The sequence below is a fragment of the Lepisosteus oculatus genome, chromosome 1, assembly GCF_040954835.1.
Source record: "Lepisosteus oculatus isolate fLepOcu1 chromosome 1, fLepOcu1.hap2, whole genome shotgun sequence".
NCBI classification, from domain to species: Eukaryota; Metazoa; Chordata; class Actinopteri; order Semionotiformes; family Lepisosteidae; genus Lepisosteus; species Lepisosteus oculatus.
This window is the reverse complement of record NC_090696.1, coordinates 20,683,259-20,701,426: the sequence shown is the minus strand read 5'-3', so window position 1 is coordinate 20,701,426 and position 18,168 is coordinate 20,683,259. Positions and strand designations below refer to the sequence as shown.

Here is an 18,168-nt window from a genome sequence, read left to right as displayed (position 1 = left end):
GTATCTGCCCTTTGTGTTGATCTTTTTGTCCTGTTTGTGTCAGTGTGTCTGCTTTGTGTGTCAGTCTGTCTGCCCTGTGTGTCAGTGTGTCTGCCCTGTTTGTGCCGGTCTGTCTGCCCTGTGTGTCAGTGTGTCTGCCCTGTTTGTGCCGGTTTGTCTGCCCTGTGTGTCAGTGTATCTGCCCTGTGTGCCAGTCTGTCTGCCCTGTGTGTCAATCTTTTTATCCTGTTTGTGTCAGTCTGTCTGCCATGTGTGTCAGTATGTCTGCCCTGTGTGCCAGTCTGTCTGTCCTGTTTGTGTCAGTCTGTCTGTCCTGTTTGTGTCAGTCTGTCTGCCCTGTGTGTCAGTATTTCTGCCCTGTGTGCCAGACTGTCTGTCCTGTTTGTGTCGGTCTGTCTGTCCTGTGTGTCTGTTCTGTCTTATGTGTCAGCCTGTCTGCCCTGTGTGTGTGTCAGCGTATCTTCATATGTGTCTATGTGTCTGTCCTGCTTGTGTTAATGTGTCTGCCCTGTTTGTTTCAAGTGTGTCTGTCCTGCATGTGTGTCAGTTTGCTATCTCTGTACTATCAGTGTGTCCTATGTGTGTCTGTGTGTCCTGTGTGTGTCGATGTGTCTGTCCTATGTGTCTCAGTGTGTCCTGTGTGCGATGGTGTGTTTGTCCTGTGTGTGTCAATGTGTCTGTCCTGTGTGTTTTAGTGTGTCCTGTGTGTCTCTGTGTGTCCTGTGTGTGTTGATGTGTCTGTCCTGTGTGCCTCAGTGTGCCTCAGTGTACCTCAGTGTGTCCTGTGTGTCCTGTGTGTCCTGTGTGTGTCCTGTGTGTGTCTGTGTGTCTGTGAGTCTGTGAGTCTGTGAGTCTGTGAGTCTGTGAGTCTGTGTGTCTGTGAGTCTGTGAGTCTGTGAGTCTGTGTGTCTGTGTGTCTGTGTGTCTGTGAGTCTGTGAGTCTGTGTGTCTGTGTGTCTGTGTGTCTGTGTGTCTGTGTGTCTGTGTGTCCTGTGTGTCCTGTGTGTCCTGCGTGTGTCCTGTGTGTCCTGTGTGTCCTGTGTGTGTCTGTGTGTCTGTGTGTCTGTGTGTCTGTGTGTCTGTGAGTCTGTGTGTCTGTGTGTCTGTGTGTCTGTGTGTCTGTGAGTCTGTGAGTCTGTGAGTCTGTGTGTCTGTGAGTCTGTGAGTCTGTGAGTCTGTGAGTCTGTGAGTCTGTGAGTCTGTGAGTCTGTGTGTCTGTGTGTCTGTGTGTCTGTGTGTCTGTGTGTCTGTGAGTCTGTGAGTCTGTGAGTCTGTGAGTCTGTGAGTCTGTGAGTCTGTGTGTCTGTGTGTCCTGTGTGTCCTGTGTGTCCTGTGTGTGTCTGGGTGTCCTGTGTGTCTTCCTGTAACAGTGCCTTATTTGTACTGCACCCTGACTGGCATCTCTCTTTGCCCTTGTTGTTTTTCAGAGCCAGGCAGAGGCTCACTACAAAGGGAACCGGCATGCCCGACGTGTGAAAGGCATCGAAACATCCAAGAGCCGCCCGCAAGAGCCTGACAAGCCCACGCCACCACCCACCACCTCACCCTCACCCCCCGGACCCCCTCCGGCTGCCCCCGCAGAGAACGACACCAGCAGAGCGGGTGAGCAATGACTGCCATCATCGCCACTGCCTCGGCCATCATTCCAAAACACAAAGCCCCTCCCAAGCCCACTCCTTCTGCAGGGAAACTGATACCGGTGTAGGTGAAAACACACACAGAATCCTGTTGATTCTCCAGCAGAGGCACATGCTCGCCGTTTAAATAAGCAGTCGTCTCTTTCACACTGCGGCACTGGTGTGGGCAGCTCTTTAGCATCACTGGGTCACCTCTCTTCCATTGCACTTGGGGACTTTGCTGCAGCTGCCCTCTTAATCACTTAAGAGGGTCAGTGTGCTAAGAAGGATCAGTGTGCGATGTTGCTGGTTGTGCAACAGACCTGGGGCTGAGTTGGCCTCAGGCTGGGACAGTTTGAGATCTATGATTCGGGTGTCACAGGTCTGTGCTGGGGTCGTTTCACTAGTCGGGCGCCTGCAGTGCTCGCTGTGATGTCAGAGAGGGACTCCCTGCTCCTCCAATCCATGCCTACTCTCCTGTCAGGCGCTGCTGAGCTCACAGCACGCAAAGACATGAATGTCATGTTAAAGGAGCTTGTCCACACGTTGCATTCACTACCAGAGACCCAAGCCTTAAAATCAGTGGTGTTTCCCAAGGGGTTGGGTGTATAATGCTAACATAATTGGCAGTTCCAGATTCATAACCAGCCCCAAAGCAAATTCGCAATTCTGGACCATGGTTGGCTCAGCTTCATGCACTATACAGACTACGCCAGTAAGCAACTAAACATTAAAACAATGTGCTGTGCTGGCTACATGCCTCCTATATGTCATATTTCACATGCAGCCAACTAATGTGTCATAAGAACATTTGGAGTGGGGAACTACAGGCTGAGTGATACTGATACAGAGTTATAGAGTATAGAGTTTATAGGAGAGTAAAAGCGCAGTAAAGTGTAAAGTGGAGGTAAGCTTTGAGCTTTAGTGACGGTAAGGAATGGCACATTGCTGTGAAATGACAAGGGAATATCACATCTCAAACGTATACCACATGAAGCCTTCATAGGAGCAGAAGGCTTTGCAGTTTTGGACCCACAGCCTCTGTGGTCGAGGTCTCGAGTCAAGGTTTTTTAGTCTCGGGTTAAATCGGGAAAAAGAATTTCCTGGGACGCGAAAGAATGCCAGCTCCCAGGGGCTGTGATTCTGAAAAAGCCTTTGTGAAAAACAGATGGAATCTGCAAGTAAGAAAACTCATGAACCCCCACACAGCCCCCCCACAAACAGTACATACCACCCAGACCCACCCACACAAACACCCAGCACACAGCCCCTTCACACACACATTCCACAACACAGCACCAGCATACAGTAAACACACACTCAGCACACAACACCCCACCCCCTCACACAAAGCAAAGAGCCCCCCACAAACCAGAACACAGCCCAACACACATACACACCCAGCACACAGCCCCCCCACACACATATCCCACAACGCAGCACCAACACACACACACCAGCACACAGACCCCCACCACACAGCCCAACACACACACCAGCACACAGCCCTCCAACACACAGCCCAACACACACACACCAGCACACAGCCCAACACACACACACCAGCACACAGCCCAACACACACACACCAGCACACAGCCCCCATCACACAGCCCAGCTCACATACACCAGCACACAGCCCCCCAGCCCACAAACCAGCACACAAGTCCTGTGTAAAAGAATATAGAGTAAAATCAATTCTAATCCTTGGCAATAAATAAAAAGTCTCAATACCCATCACAGCATCACAGTCGTGAGCCTTGTAACTTATTTCTCTGCTTTTATTTATTCTTTCTAAATAGCCAGTTTGGCTTTCCCAAGAATTAATTAATTAGGCAGGCTTTAAATTCTTCCTTATGACTGTACTGAGCATTCAGAGAGAGAGAAGAATGGTAATGACTAACGACACAAGTGAAAAACAGCCATTAGAAGTGATCTCATTCTTCAACTGAGAAACATCAGTCTGTCTTCCTCCTCTTAAGAGCTTAGTGCCACACACAAGGCTAGAAGCACAGTGAAGTGTTTTACAGCCACTTTGAAATGAATTAAGGACGGCACGTTTATGGTATAAGCACAGTACAGTCTACTAAAGCCCAGTGAGGCTGTGGCAAGAGCACATTAAAGACCATTGGGGCTGTGGTAAGAGCCCAGTAAAGCTCAGTAAGGCTGTGGCAAGAGCACAGTGAGGCTGTGGTATGAGCCCAGTAAAGCCCAGTGAGACTGTGCCCAGTAAAGCCCAGTAAGGCTGTGGCAAGAGCACAGTGAGGCTGTGGTAAGAGCCCAGTAAAGCCCAGTGAGGCTGTGGTATGAGCCCAGTAAAGACCAGTTAGGCTGTGGTATGAGCCCAGTAAAGCCCAGTGAGGCTGTGGTAAGAGCCCAGTAAAGACCAGTTAGGCTGTGGTATGAGCCCAGTAAACCCCAGTGAGGCTGTGGTACAGTGAACCCTGATACAGATGTGGAAACAGCAGTGAGACCACAGCAGAGGCATGGGAATGACCAGAACAGCTCGGATCTCCCTGCCTCTGATAAAAGCTGGCCGGCTTCTGTCAGTTGTTGATAAAAAATAGTGCAGTGCTACAGTGCTTTGGGCTGTGTTGAGCATGTTTGTCTCCATCTGCACGTTTTGTCTTGATTTCTCCGAAACGTGGGAATGTCATGATGATCCCAGTGTTATCATAAAGAACAGCAGGCCTAGCTGGGAGTGCAAGCTCTTGCAGCATGACGTCCCACAGCTGTTCCAGATTAGACGACTCTGTCACAGTCTCTGTCACAGTCCCTACGCCAGTGCACACAGGACCACTGGAGAGTCCTCCCCATGTCTCTGTCACAGTCCCTACACCAGTACACACAGGACCAGAGGAGAGTCCTCCCCATGTCTCTGTCACAGTCCCTACACCAGTACACACAGGACCAGAGGAGAGTCCTCCCCATGTCTCTGTCACAGTCCCTACACCAGTACACACAGGACCAGAGGAGAGTCCTCCCCATGTCTCTGTCACAGTCCCTACACCAGTACACACAGGACCAGAGGAGAGTCCTACCCATGTCTCTGTCACAGTCCCTATACCAATGCACACAGGACCACTGGAGAGTCCTCACCATGTCTCTGTCACGGTCCCTACACCAGTGCACACAGGAGAGTCCTCCCCATGTCCCTGTCATGGTCCCTACACCAGTGCACACAGGACTCATGGGGGAGCTGAAGATCTTCAAGAAGTGTTAATTGTCTTTCATTTAGGTGTGGTTAGCACAAGTAAGTCATTACGAACAGAGAGCGAAACAGTGGCATAAAAATCTGTCGTTCACTGTGGCACTCCTGGACCAGAGACCTGCACGACTGGGTTAAACTATTATTGGTCCGCATGGACCTGCGAGCTCTTTCCCCAAAACGCGAATGCTTTCTGAAGGAGACAGGTTGTTGAACGAGCTGCAGTACTCTCTCCTAACATCACCTGGCTTCCTCCGTGATCTGCATTTCGGGATCTCTAGTAACCACGCCTCTCCTTTAGCCTTATCCCGGCCCAGATCCCAACAGTGGTGGACGTGGGCCGTGAAGTGGCTGAGCAATCAGCTCAACACGCTTGTAACAACAAGAGAGTACGAGCGACATCTTAACAGAATCGCCTCGTCTTAGAGAGCAAGTGCTGCTGTTCCGAAATGACTGAGCGGGTGTGTTCCCAGCTACCCTGTGACGAGCCGATGCTGTGTGATTAAAGAGAAGAAAGCAGTTGCTGTCGCCTGTCTTTATCAACTCAGTTCTGACTCTCACGTCTCTCCAGGCAGAGGGGACACACATGCAGTATTAAGATAAGATTTAATTGTCCCCTGAGGGACATTTTTTTTATGGACACACAGCACTCCTGTACATTTAAATAGAATGCAAACCAAAAAAAAAAGAAGAAGAAAAGAAAAACATTGCACATTATTCTATTACAAAAAATAAGAAAAACATTGCACATCACTCTGTTCTGTTGTACTCCTGTAGTATTCTGATAGGAGCCAACAGCAGCGCTCTCCCTGCTGCAGAAGTGCCGGGGGCAGGGAGAGGCTAGGGGAGCAGAGGGACTCTGAGCCATTGCAAAACCATTTTGGCCGCTCCGACACATTTCTGCAATTTCGGAAGGAGAAAAGAAAACAAACTTTAAAAACAGAGGGAGAGACCTTTTGCCAAGAGCACTTCTTCCTTATTTACAGAAACAGGGCGGATTTGGAGATGGCTGTTTTGGTTCATCAGATCTCTGGGATTGCCTCCGCCCCCCCTGTGGTTTTATGTGATGGATTTCTGTGTTTCTTTTCATCCCAGTTGCTCTCCTTCAAAACAGCTCCTAAGGCATGACCCCCAGGGTCTCCTCGCCAGCAAACATGCGGACATGTGGGCCGGCTCCGCGGAAGGGTGTGGGTCAGGACGCGGGGCGGCGGGAGAGACGCGGAGTCAGCCAGACAGGGGCGAGGCTGGGGACACCAAGGGGTCAGAGGGGCTGTGTGTGTGGGGGGTTTAAACCTACCTCCCCTCCCCAACCCGAGCCCCTGGGGGAGAGAGAGGGGTGCAGCAGGAAAAGGGTGTGGTGCATCGTGGAAAATTCCAGCAACCACAAAGAATCTGTCCCTGCATTCCCTCCGGATCTGGCAGAGAGTGGATGCTGGCGTGTTGACAGTGACTTTATGGGGACTTTAGGGGTTTCACAGACTTGGTTCCCAGAAAGCAACAGTGCTGGCAGCCCTCTGTTCTTAATTATTCTAATCGATTGACTTGTTTTCTCAGATGAACATTATTCACGTACGTCATGTATATGTTTCCCCCAGAGCACATACAGTTCATTCGGCGGGGCGGGGTGGCGGGGGAGCAGCATCTTAATAAACATGTTCTGACCGGGAGTGAAGCATTACCGTTATCTCATTAATCCATCAAGTTGATCCAATTAAGTAATTGAGAACTCAGAGGGAACAAAAGCCAAAAGCCCTCTAGCCCCTCCAGGAACAGGAGGCAGGACACAGTGACACAGAGGGCTGCAGCCACAAGCCCATTATATTTTGTGCACTCTGACTGTAGTAAAAACCAGCGGCTTTCCTTTTTAATCTCACACAGTGGTGTGAATTGAGTAAACCAATGTGAGGGTCAGAGTTGCTATCTACAACCAGCCAAGTCACTTGATAGATAATTAAGGAGAACTGTTTTAATGTGGGGCGTCAGGGTGATGCAGTGGTTAACATTGCTGGTGCCCTGGGTTCATTTCTGGCCCTGGGGTGCTGTCTGTGTGGAGTTTGTATGTTCTCTCCTTGTTTTTCCTCCCACCATCCAAATACATGCTGGTAGATTAATTGGCTCCTGGGACAATCAACCCTGGTGTGAGTGTGTGTGTTTGTGCGTGTCCTGCTCCACCTGTTTTAAGCCTCCTAACAGGAGAGTCTGAGACATGAGGACGCACTACTGAATTCATACTCAGGTACACCAGATCACACGAACTCACTCTCGCGGACGCTGGGACATGCATGTTGGGTCTCCAGATGCAGGAGTCTGATTTTCATCACTTTCCTTGGCCACAATAAATTCCCAGATCCCAGTCTTAACTAAAGCAGTGTTCCCACCTTACAGCCCAATCTCATCAGATCTCAAAAACTAAGATCAATACTGGGATCTCCATGAAATCCTGCCTGGGGAATGGGATTGGGCTGCGGATATCTCAGATGCTTGTGGAATGCTCTCTCACAGTGCTACTCACGGAGGACTGTTATTTTATTCACTGGAGGTAGTTTGGCCAGAGAATGGGTGCCAGATCATGTCTGTGTCTGAGCCTGCAAGCCTGAGGATTTTCACCACAGCTGTGTGTGTGTGGGACTGTGTGTTGAACAGTATCTGTGCTCCGATCCTCTGGAGATGAACTGCGCAGTTTTCTGCTGTGTTCAGCCATACTTTCCCCACAGCTCTGGTTGTGCTGTACTCTTGCATACTGCTATGTGCCCTCTCTCATGGTTTTGCGCTAATCTGACTTTCTTGTACAACATCTTAATCTGACTGCTCCCTGGTTTTCCTGCTTTACTGCATCTTAATTTGATTTTACCACAGTTTTACTGTGATTTACTACATTTTAAACTGACGTTACCCTGGTTTGCCTGCTATATTACATTTCAATTTAACTTTATCCTGATTTTGCTGCTTTACTGCATTTCAATTAGAATTCACCCAGAATTCCCTGCTTTACTTTATTTTAATCTGAATTCACCCTCCTGTGCCATGTGGCAGGACATTCTGGCAAATCCTTATAAATTTGTGTGTTAGTCGCTCGGTGTGTGCGCGTTTTGTGGGTGTGTCAATCTGTGAATCTTTGTGTGAGTGTACATCCGGACACGGGGCCCGAGAGCCCAGTCCATTCTATAATTCATCAGCTCTTCATTAATGCTGCAGGAGGGTGGCATAGCGTTTCACCTGCTCTTTAATCATTGACGAAGAGGAGCGGAGGGGGCTGGGGTTGTTGGTGGGGACAGGGCTTCTGGTTTCGTCAGCGGCTTGCTGCTCAGGTCAGGAAGCAGACTAGACTGACAAAGTTAATTAACCCCTTGCTCACCTGTACAGTGCCAGTCCTGCTGCAAAATTATATAAAGCTCTCTGAGTTTGATCACAAGTTCTCCCTGTGCTGCCCCTCGTTCTCCCTGTGCGACACCTTCTTCTCCCTGTGCGACACCTTGTTCTCCCTATGCTGCTCCTTGTTCTCCCTGTGCTGCTCCTCGTTCTCCCTGTGCAACGCCTTGTTCTCCCTGTGCTGCCCCTTGTTCTCCCTGTGCGACACCTCGTTCTCCCTATGCTGCTCCTTGTTCTCCCTGTGCTGCTCCTCGTTCTCCCTGTGCAACACCTTGTTCTCCCTGTGCTGCCCCTTGTTCTCCCTGTGCGACACCTCATTCTCCCTGTGCGACATCTCGTTCTCCCTGTGCAACACCTTGGTCTCTCTGTGCTGTTCCTCGTTCTCCCTGTGCAACACCCCTTTCTCCCTATGCAACACCTCGTTCTCTCTTTGCAACACCCCATTCTCCCTGTGCGACACCCTGTTCTCCCTGTGCGACACTCCGTTCTCCCTGTGCGACACCCCGTTCTCCCTGTGCAACACCCCGTTCTCCCTGTGCAACACCCCGTTCTCCCTGTGCTGCTCCTCGTTCTCCCTGTGCGACACCTCGTTCTCCCTATGCTGCTCCTTGTTCTCCCTGTGCTGCTCCTCGTTCTCCCTGTGCAACACCCCGTTCTCCCTGTGCTGCCCCTCGTACTCCCTGTGCTGCCCCTCGTTCTCCCTGTGCAACACCTCGTTCTCCCTGTGCAACACCTCGTTCTCCCTGTCCTTTGCTGCCCCTCGTTTGCCCCGTGCTGAGACTTGTCTGTTTTTTCTGCCGCGCTGGGAGACATTACAGTTCAAGCACTGGAATTCCTGCTTCCACCAAGCGCTGGCTTTGTGTTGTACGGGTCCTGCAGAGGACCCTGCCGCCATGCCCCCACCCCTCTGGCTCTGGAGAAGGAGCAGGAAGGGCAGACGCACTAATGAATTGGTCCTGCCGTGTTAATGCACCGCCCTGACATTCCAGCAACAGCTCTCCCACCCGCCCACCCCTGTCACTCTCTTCCTACACTCCCCCCACTCCCGCCCGAGCCTAACACGAACCACATGGCTCTTCCTGTGATTAATACCGCTGGTCCACACAGACAGCCTCGCAGCCCAGCTCCGCGGGCCCCGAGCCAGGCGCTGACATCACCTGGATTGAGCAGGGACGGGGGCAGGGGGTTGGGGGGAGAGGGGTTCAGGGGAACAGCGGTATAGGAGTTTCCCCCCACACACCCCCGGCTCCCCCATCCTGTGCCCCTCATACACACAGGCATCCGTCTGCAGGAGACAGCACCAAAGGGCACCGTGTCAAACTTTGTGCCTGAGGAGTGTGTGAGGCCCTGGCCGTGGCGTGACATAACTGAGGGGCTGTTGGGGAAGAGCACTAACTCTTCTGTCGCAGAGCATAACTTCTGACCAGCCTGCCTCCCTGTAAGAACACAGCTTGCCATCTGACCCCCAATCTTTCAAACTTCCCAGCTTCGTGCTGTCTGGGGTGCTCATGTTTTCACCCCGTTCTGGGCTATGCTCAGGCTGTGCCTGTACCGCGGAGGGCATGTCACCGAAAACAACTTTAAAACTGGAGCAAAGTAGGGTAAATTGGTGTGAAGCATACAGGAAAAAAATACTATGAAATGGACATTTACTGTGGTACATATGAATAAGGAAGACGAATCATTGAATATGAAATATCAGAATTTCCTGTGGTGAAACTTTGTGAGACAGGGTCTTGGGAAGCATGAAGTGTAGGGTGAGGATTTCGGTTAGGGTTCAGTAGAGGTGAGAAGGAACTAGCCCATCAGTAGTGTGCAGGGCCTGATGTAGATGCTGGAGAGCTGCAGAGCTGCAGGCTGAGCAGCTCGGGATGATGTGCAGCAGCTGGGCGAAAGGGAGAGGGATGTGCCGGTGGAAAGAGTGCTTTCTCTGCATCTTGTTTCTGTCTTTCTCTCCCACTCCAAAAATAAACAGGGCAGGAAAAACAAACCTGACCCCTGGCTCGGAGTGTATATGTTCCCAGATTTGGCTTTCTGAGGAGGGAGAGAAGAATCTGTTTCCCATTTCCCGTTAAAAAACAGAAAACATTTACCAAATCCTTCAATCTTGGAAACCACATGAAAAACAGACGTTTTGGGGGAAACAATGTGACTAAGAAAGTTGCGGGCCCATTAGGGCCTTTGCCTGGTGGAACACAGTCACGCCCCCCCAGACAGACCACTGCCACCTGCACGCAGGCCCTGCGAGCCGACGCCAAGGGCGCACACAGCAGGCATCTGAGTGAGGGACACACATTTTTCTGTCCTCGCGTTTGGGCAAGAAAAGCCAAGAATGAGAAGCAGCCTCTGTGCCGGCCAAGTGGTTGCCCACAGAACAGGAAGATAAACAAATAACTCCGATCTGCTCTGCAATTGCTTTTCTGTTTTTGGATTCTGGTTGGAAGAACAAATTAGGCCGTTTTCGATGCTGCTTGCCACCGATTGCTCAAGGAGAGGTGCCTGCGTGTGTTGCTCTCTGGAGCACGATTGTCACTATTTGCATACAGATTACGCGTTCCATTGTGCCCTCACTGGCCACAACATTAGGACCCTCGGCCTCTCAAAGTGTCACACCCAGTCCACCCGCATGTTTTCATCTTTCTAAAGAAAGGACTCCAGTCTGATAACCTACCTGTTTAGTTCTTTATCAGTTGTCAGATGTTGATTACCTTTCAATCCTGTGGACTGGAGTTGTCCATCCCTGATCTGAATGAGCTGATGTCAAGATTCAGTGTGTGAAATGTTCACAAGAAAGTCTTGAATTTGCTGATGTTTTAGTAATGTAGTTTAAGGTGTCTAGGAAAACTGTTGCTAAATCTTGTGCCAGGGCTGTCAACACCTTTCTGTCTTCTCTCCCCAGGTGATGCACAACCCCTCCCACAGCTGAATGGCCCCTCCCCACCCCCGCCCATCCTCCCAGTGACCACACCCCTCCAGGAGCCTCTAGCTCCGCCCATGTGCTCCCTCCTCCCTGCGCCCACAGGAGGGGGCACCTCATCACTAGCCCCTCCTCCCGCCTCGGGAGCCTGCCCCCCTGGCCGGCGAACCCCCCGGCCCCCCGACGCCCCAGGCCTCTCCAACGGGGTGCCTCCACAGCCTGCGCCCACCGCCCCCAGCGCCAGCCCGACCGAGTCGGAGGAGGACAAGGCCAAGAAGCTCCTGTACTGCTCACTGTGCAAGGTGGCCGTCAACTCGCTGTCACAGCTGGAGGCGCACAACAAAGGTCAGAGCCAGCCCCGCCGCAGGGGCACAGCTGCTATGTTTCTCCTTAGTGGCCTGTTGTTGCTGGTAGTCCTGTAGCTGAACGCATTGATTCCTGTGTACCAGCTCAGGAGAAAGGTTTGTGTTCAATAATGGACAAACATAATACTAGTGGTATGTTAAATGCAACCAGAAATGATCCATGAGCCCAGAGTCCTGCAGGTTTATAAGAAGCTTTTACATGTCAGTGAGACCTAGAGAACTGCTAGGTACTAGAAATATGTATTGAAATGATTAAGCAAATATTGTAGCTGGCTCAGTGAAGACACTCATTGCTCAGCAGGGCCTTGACACACATATGCTGTACATCATATGCAGAGCCCTGTTGTATTCAAGGTCTCCAGGCAGCTCTGATAACTGGGATGATATATGCGAAGATTAGCGTCTGGGCTCAAACAAGGGGTTATTGCTGGGTTGGCTGTAGGATTAAGTTTTGGGTTAGTTTTGGAATGTTTCATCGCGGTGGTGCTGGCAGAGACTCCTCTAGTGTTCTTGCCCCACAGGGTGCTGTTTGTGTCTAGGGAGTAAGTACAGTTTTTGCAGGTGTGAAAGATTCTGTCCTTGTCGGTGGTAAGCTAGAGCTGAGGGCTTTGCCTGTCTTGCGCACTCAGCACCAACCTCTCCTCCCCCTGACGTCTGCATCGCTGACTGATGAGATGGAAGAATTTGTTTGTCACCCGAATGACAACGGCAGATAATGACAACAGCATGCACTGGGGAGAGGGGCTTGGAATTCAAACACATTGACTGAGACACACAAACTTCAGTGTACACACAGTCACTGACACACAAATATGCACACACAAACTTCAGTGCAAACACAGCCACTAGCACACGGACATGCACACGCAAAGTTCAGTGCAAACACAGCCGTTCACACATGAACATGCACACATATCCACTGACACACGAACATGCACACACACAATCTTCAGTGCACACACAGTCACTGACACACAAATATGCACACACAAACTTCAGTGCACACACAGTCACTGACTCACAAATATGCACACACACAAACTTCAGTGCACACACAGCCACTGACTCACAAATATGCACACACAGCCGTTCACACGTGATCATGCACACACAGCCACTGACACGCGAACATGCACACACACACATGTTAGAGAACACACACCCACTGATACATGAACACGTATACACACAAGCTTCAGTGCACACAGCCACTGACACACAAATATTCACACATATATGCAAACATGCACACATTGACCGAAATACCTGCTCTCAAAGCCTCGGGCTCAAACACACACTCAAACGTGCACACTGATACAAATATAAATGTCTGTGCACACAGATACATGCAAAACTACACACATACTTGCACATGTACACAACACTCAAACATGAACACAGACGTAAACACACATGCTCACATGTACACATACATGTCAACAAACACAAACAAGAATTCTCTCATCAACACACACACTCCAAACTTGCACAATGTCCACACACACCCAAACACACACATCCACACACACACTCAAACATGAGCACACACATCAACACACACATTCAAACATGAACACACACATACACACACAGTCAAGCATGAACAGACACGTCCACACACACATTCGCACACTCACACACATCCGCACACACACACATGTTCACACAAGGAAGCTGGCTGCACTGGCGTGCCCAGTCTTCTCGCCTGCCTGTTACAATCAGGCGTGTGAGTTCAGCATGCATGACTAATTGGATTGGAAACCAGGAGAAAACTTTGCAAAAACAAGAAGAGTCTGGAAGCAATTTTTTCAAACTGGAGTGGTAATTGTGTCTCTCTTCCGCATGCTCTGCCCGGAGCCACACTTCCTAGAGAAGCTACGTTTATGCCACTCCCTCCCCAAATTGTTCACTTCAATCACCCTGTGTCACCCTAATGCACCCCTAAAAGCAACATCCCACTTTCACAGTTCCCCTCCTCCTTCCAGAGTCAGCTGAGAAGTGTTCACCTTGGCTGCTAGCAGGCTGTTGCTAGGACAGTTAGGAGATGTATTGACTAAATCAGCCAATCACCGCTAGGGATCCAAAAGTTAAAAAAAAACACTTCCCTTTGAATACGGGTCAATATTGACCTAAGTGGAAAGACTGACTGTTTCATATTTGGAAAAAATGAAGCCAAATTCCAAAATAAAATGTTTAAAAGCCTTGGGCAGTGGGCTCTGTCAGAGTGGCATTTGTGCAAGCGCAGGGCAGGTAGAGACAGACACGCAGAGAGATAATCTCTCATGCAGCGTGTGTTATTAGTGGAAGAGCCCCGGGGCTGTTATTGAGTGCCGAGTCAGCTCTGCGCTGCGACGGCGGGCAGCTCTGACTTCACAGAAACACACAGACAGCAGCCCACACTGTCGCACTCCTCCGAAATAGAACGGCTGCACAAGGAGGGAGAGAAGGCCGCGGGTGCGTCTTTCACCCGGCTGCCGCCGTGACCCGGCCCTGTGTCACACCGCACCACAGAGCTCCCCCTCCCGGAGTCACAGAACCGGCAAGAAGGATCCCGAGAGTCCGACCCAGGAAGGACCAGCGAGCAGTTCGTACTCGGGGAACAAAAAGCCTCTCAAGGAAGGAAACGATCGTCTTAAGGAAGGAAAGAAACCTATCTGGGTGCCCAGATTTATTTTTAGTCTTTTCTTTACATGCAAACCACCAGATGTTAATCTCCAATTCCTCCCCCGACACACCCAGCTGTCTTGTGAAAGTTCACTGCGGTGCGACTTCACAGACGTTTTTTTTTGCAGATTTCTTGTGGTTTTTAGCCTTTTTATATCCATGAAATCCACCACGGAGCGTGAGCGCCTCCTAGTGCCCGATGGTGTGTGTGACCCGGCGCTTCCTTACATCAGGAGGGTGGAGGACTGGCCCTCTCCTGTAGACCCTCTCCACAAGAACACGTGAGAGGTTACACAAACCTGGGGGTCAGTCTGGATCCTTTGATCAGCAACCAGTGAGGCCTCATTTGCAACCTTTCTTGGGTTTTTCTGAAGCCTGAATGAAGGAAGAGAAGGCCGGAAACATCTGTCTGTGCCCTGTGCAGTGGTGGCCTGAGTCCGTGGAGTTCACACACAGCGGTATCCCGGTACTCATGGGGACCTCCCTTTGACTCTCCTTCTGTTTTCAGGATTTTTCGTTATTCTGCCCAGGAACGTCCACAAGAAAAAGCCACATGGGACGAAAGCAGATCTGAGGCGAATATTTTGTACACTTTGAGATTTTACATTTTTAAACAAGCCCTTTGAGTGATTAAGTCTGAATTAGCTCAGGAGGACCTCCTCGCTGGTCCTCATAAAAGTTGCTTCTCAGGAGTTCGTAACTCTGAGAAGATTCTGCCTCACAGATACAGAAATATGTGCACAAATGCTGGGGCACCTGCCACGGAGAGGAAAGTGTTTCTTTCCTCAGGCCTCTGAGTGGGCACCCCTAAGACAGGCCTTCTGACCCCAGGAATAGCTGGGGGTCCCTCTGTGCTCTCGCTGAGACAGCGTGCTCACACTCTGCCCAGGGCATGCAGTCTCTGCCGCTGTGCTTGGAGGAGGAACGCTGTGCTTCTGCTTCAGGTCAGAGCTGGGGGCTGGATTAGGCCTGGCATGTTTCAAACTGCTCGGATTTCCTCAGACACATTCTAGTGGTGTGTTAAATGATCCCTCAAGGAACAGCTACAGCAAAACAGAGTGTGTAAGCCAACTGCTTGTGAGACTATAAGACACTCCTGCTGTGTACAAATGAGCACAGCAATGATGTGCAGGCGAGGCGCAACACAAAGCACAGTGTAGAGGGGGCACAAACCCGTGTTTATTCTCCATGCTTTATTCTTGTTTCGGGACAGAGACGAGAAGGACAAGGGAGAGGCTATGAAGGAAGAGGAAATGGAGAGGGAGGGAGAGAGCACATGTCAGTGTTGTGTGGTATACAAGTGGAGCAGAGGCGTTACAGAAGTGTTACCCGGGGCCAAGTGTTACTCCAGACAGTCGCAGGCCCAGCTAAGCTCCTGTTGAGTTTTAAGAACAGGAGAAAAGTTAGAAACGAGAGGAGGCCATGTGCCACACCCAGCCCTTTTTTTGGGTGTAGCTGATGGATCTAAGGATCTCAAAGAGTTGTTTCTTGAAATAAAAGAGGGCATTGACTTCTTCAGCATGACCAGCGTGTGAGAGCTTTTTCCAGACTCACAACTTTTTGTGCAAAGAAGTGCCTGCTGTTCTAGTTTTAAAAGAGGTTCTTTGTAATTCCTAATAATAATACCGGTGGTAATAATACTGATGAGCCCAACATCACTGTATGATCACCACAGCTTGGAGAGCAGGTACCACTGTCCACAACGTGTTATCTTCCGTATTTTAAATACTGGTCACTGTTGACTGGCTAATTGTTGTTAATTGTATATTTTTTAATGGCATAGTATTTCATTTCATGCAAACTTTTAAGTGGACCTGTATTATTTCAGTGCTCTTCAGTGACAAGGGAAGATGTCTTTACATTAAGCTGTAAAAAACAGAAGTTCCTTTTTAATGGAGTTTGTAACAAAAGTTCAGGAGGGATGACAACACCCAAGTTCAGTCAGACTCTGCCATCAGTGATTAGCATTCACTCCTGATGTCATTTCCTCTCTTAAAACGCTATAAATACTGTACTTCTCTTCCGCGCATACTGTATATCTTTTTGCATCCCTCCTCCACCTAATCTCCAGCTTTGCAGTTGCCCCTTGGTCACTCGTGCTCTGGCCAGGAGGTTAACCCTCGGCCAAGTGGGTTAAGACAAATTTTCACTCAACACTCCGCAATCCTTTCAGGACAATTAATTCTTGGGTGTTGTTATTCCTAGCGAACAACAAAATAAAGAGAAGGAGGTCATGTCACGTGTTATCTCTTCACCCTCTGCTGAATACTGGCACTTGTATTGTTCAACAGGATTTTCATTGACGAGTTTTCATTTGAGAGATGCTTTTATCCGCAGGGACTAACACTGGCATGTTGTCACGACGTGAAGGGTGCGGATACCAGCCTCAAGCCCACCGCAGTCAGTGCAGAGTCAGGTGCCAGGATGTAGCACAGTGTTAAGGCGTGGCAGAGAGTAGTGAGCTTCTGAGGTCGAGTATATTGAACATGAATTTTCAGTTCCTTTCAGGAGATGGCAAACGAGTCAACGATCCTGCCTGATGTCTCAGCCAATATGTACTATGTAATAGTATTGACCAAACAATGAAGGACCAGGTTTTAAAAAAAAAAATCGTGATTTAAAATAATAATCCCACAGAACCCAATTTATTTTAGTTGTGCTGCGTTCAGGACCTTAGGGGACTCTTTTGGTGTAACTTTTCTCTGGTTTTCCCATAAATCCCAGCGGAGCCAGAGGACTGGTCTTGTTGTGTGGTAGAGTTAGGGACTGGAGCTGAGCTCTGAGCCCCCCAGAGAGTGGGAATGAATCCCAGCAGAGCCAGGGAACAGCTGCCCTCGTGATGACCAGGCCCTTTACAAACATCATTCTCAATGTCTTTCATCTCTGTCTCTCCTCCAGGTACCAAACACAAAACCATCCTGGAAGCGCGGAGCGGGCTGGGGCCCATCAAGGCGTACCCACGTCTGGGGCCCAAGCCCAGTGCGGAGCAGGGCGGGGCCCCCCAGGACCCCAACACTCAGGAACGGACCTTCCACTGTGAGATCTGCAACGTGCGGGTCAACTCGGAGTTGCAGCTCAAACAGGTGGGCGCCACATCGCCACATCGCCACATCGCCACACCGCAGTGCGGGAAGACAGGGCACACAGCGCGCATCAGAAAGGCTTTGGAGCAGAGGAGAGCACTCTTTCTGCCTGTCGTTCTCTGTCTTGGCTGCAAGGTGCTAATTGATCCAAGGGTCTAAATGATCCACTGCAGGGAATCTGTGTCTGAAACATGGTTGTTTCAAACTCCCACCTCCCTTTGTGTAAAGAGAGGCCCTTTAATTCTCACCCATCTCACCGGGCCTTCTCTCTGGCCCAGTCATTTAGTTTTTCCTGACCTTTGTCTTTTTGCTGAACTCTGTCCGTTCGCTCGCGGAGGACACGAATTTGCAGACTAAGCACAAGCATCATTACAGAACCACAGGCAGCAGAAACTTTGAAATGAGGCAACAGGAAATTGCGGGTGGCGCAAGGTGGTTTTGGCAACACTTTCCAGTCATTACTTCACTGCTTGCTAAGACCTTCTAAACACAGAATTGTTGTTTAGAAAAAGGAACATTAGAAATTAGGTAATGTTCATAAACCATTACAGATCAATTTCTTCTCCCTGTCTTCCCTGCTCGGTAGCCGAGCTGATGTCTAACCATCCTCTGTGTTCTCACTGTCCAGCACATATCGAGCCGGCGACACCGGGATGGAGTAGCTGGAAAACCCAACCCCCTCCTGGGCCGACACAAGAAACACCGAACCGGTGACCTTGCGGTAAACATTGCCCGCCAGCGATCCCACGCTCCCCTCTTTAATGCTTCTTGTCCTCCCTCTTTTCTCTTTCTGCCCTCTTTCCCTGTTCTGTTTCTCTCTTCACTCTCCATGTGAGTCTTCCTCTCTCCCTCTTCTCTCCTGGTCCTCTCGTCATGTCCTGTGTCTATCCTCTCTCCCTGTCCTCCTCATGTCCTGTCTTCCTCTTCTCTCCTGGTCCTCTGTCCC

The 18,168-nt window shown here is 50.1% G+C and overlaps 1 protein-coding gene across 4 annotated transcripts in view; it reads left to right on the top strand.

The window, feature by feature from the left end:
• znf385a (zinc finger protein 385A) overlaps positions 1-18,168 on the top strand; it is an 84,061-nt gene that overhangs the window by 63,549 nt on the left and 2,344 nt on the right. For all 4 annotated transcript variants that reach the window (XM_006629412.3, XM_015344475.2, XM_069187204.1 and 1 more), the window contains 4 exons: positions 1,428-1,602; positions 11,093-11,455; positions 17,038-17,222; positions 17,851-17,943. In XM_006629412.3, coding sequence (XP_006629475.2) covers positions 1,428-1,602; positions 11,093-11,455; positions 17,038-17,222; positions 17,851-17,943 — 816 coding nt within the window. The remainder of the gene's footprint in view (positions 1-1,427; positions 1,603-11,092; positions 11,456-17,037; positions 17,223-17,850; positions 17,944-18,168) is intronic.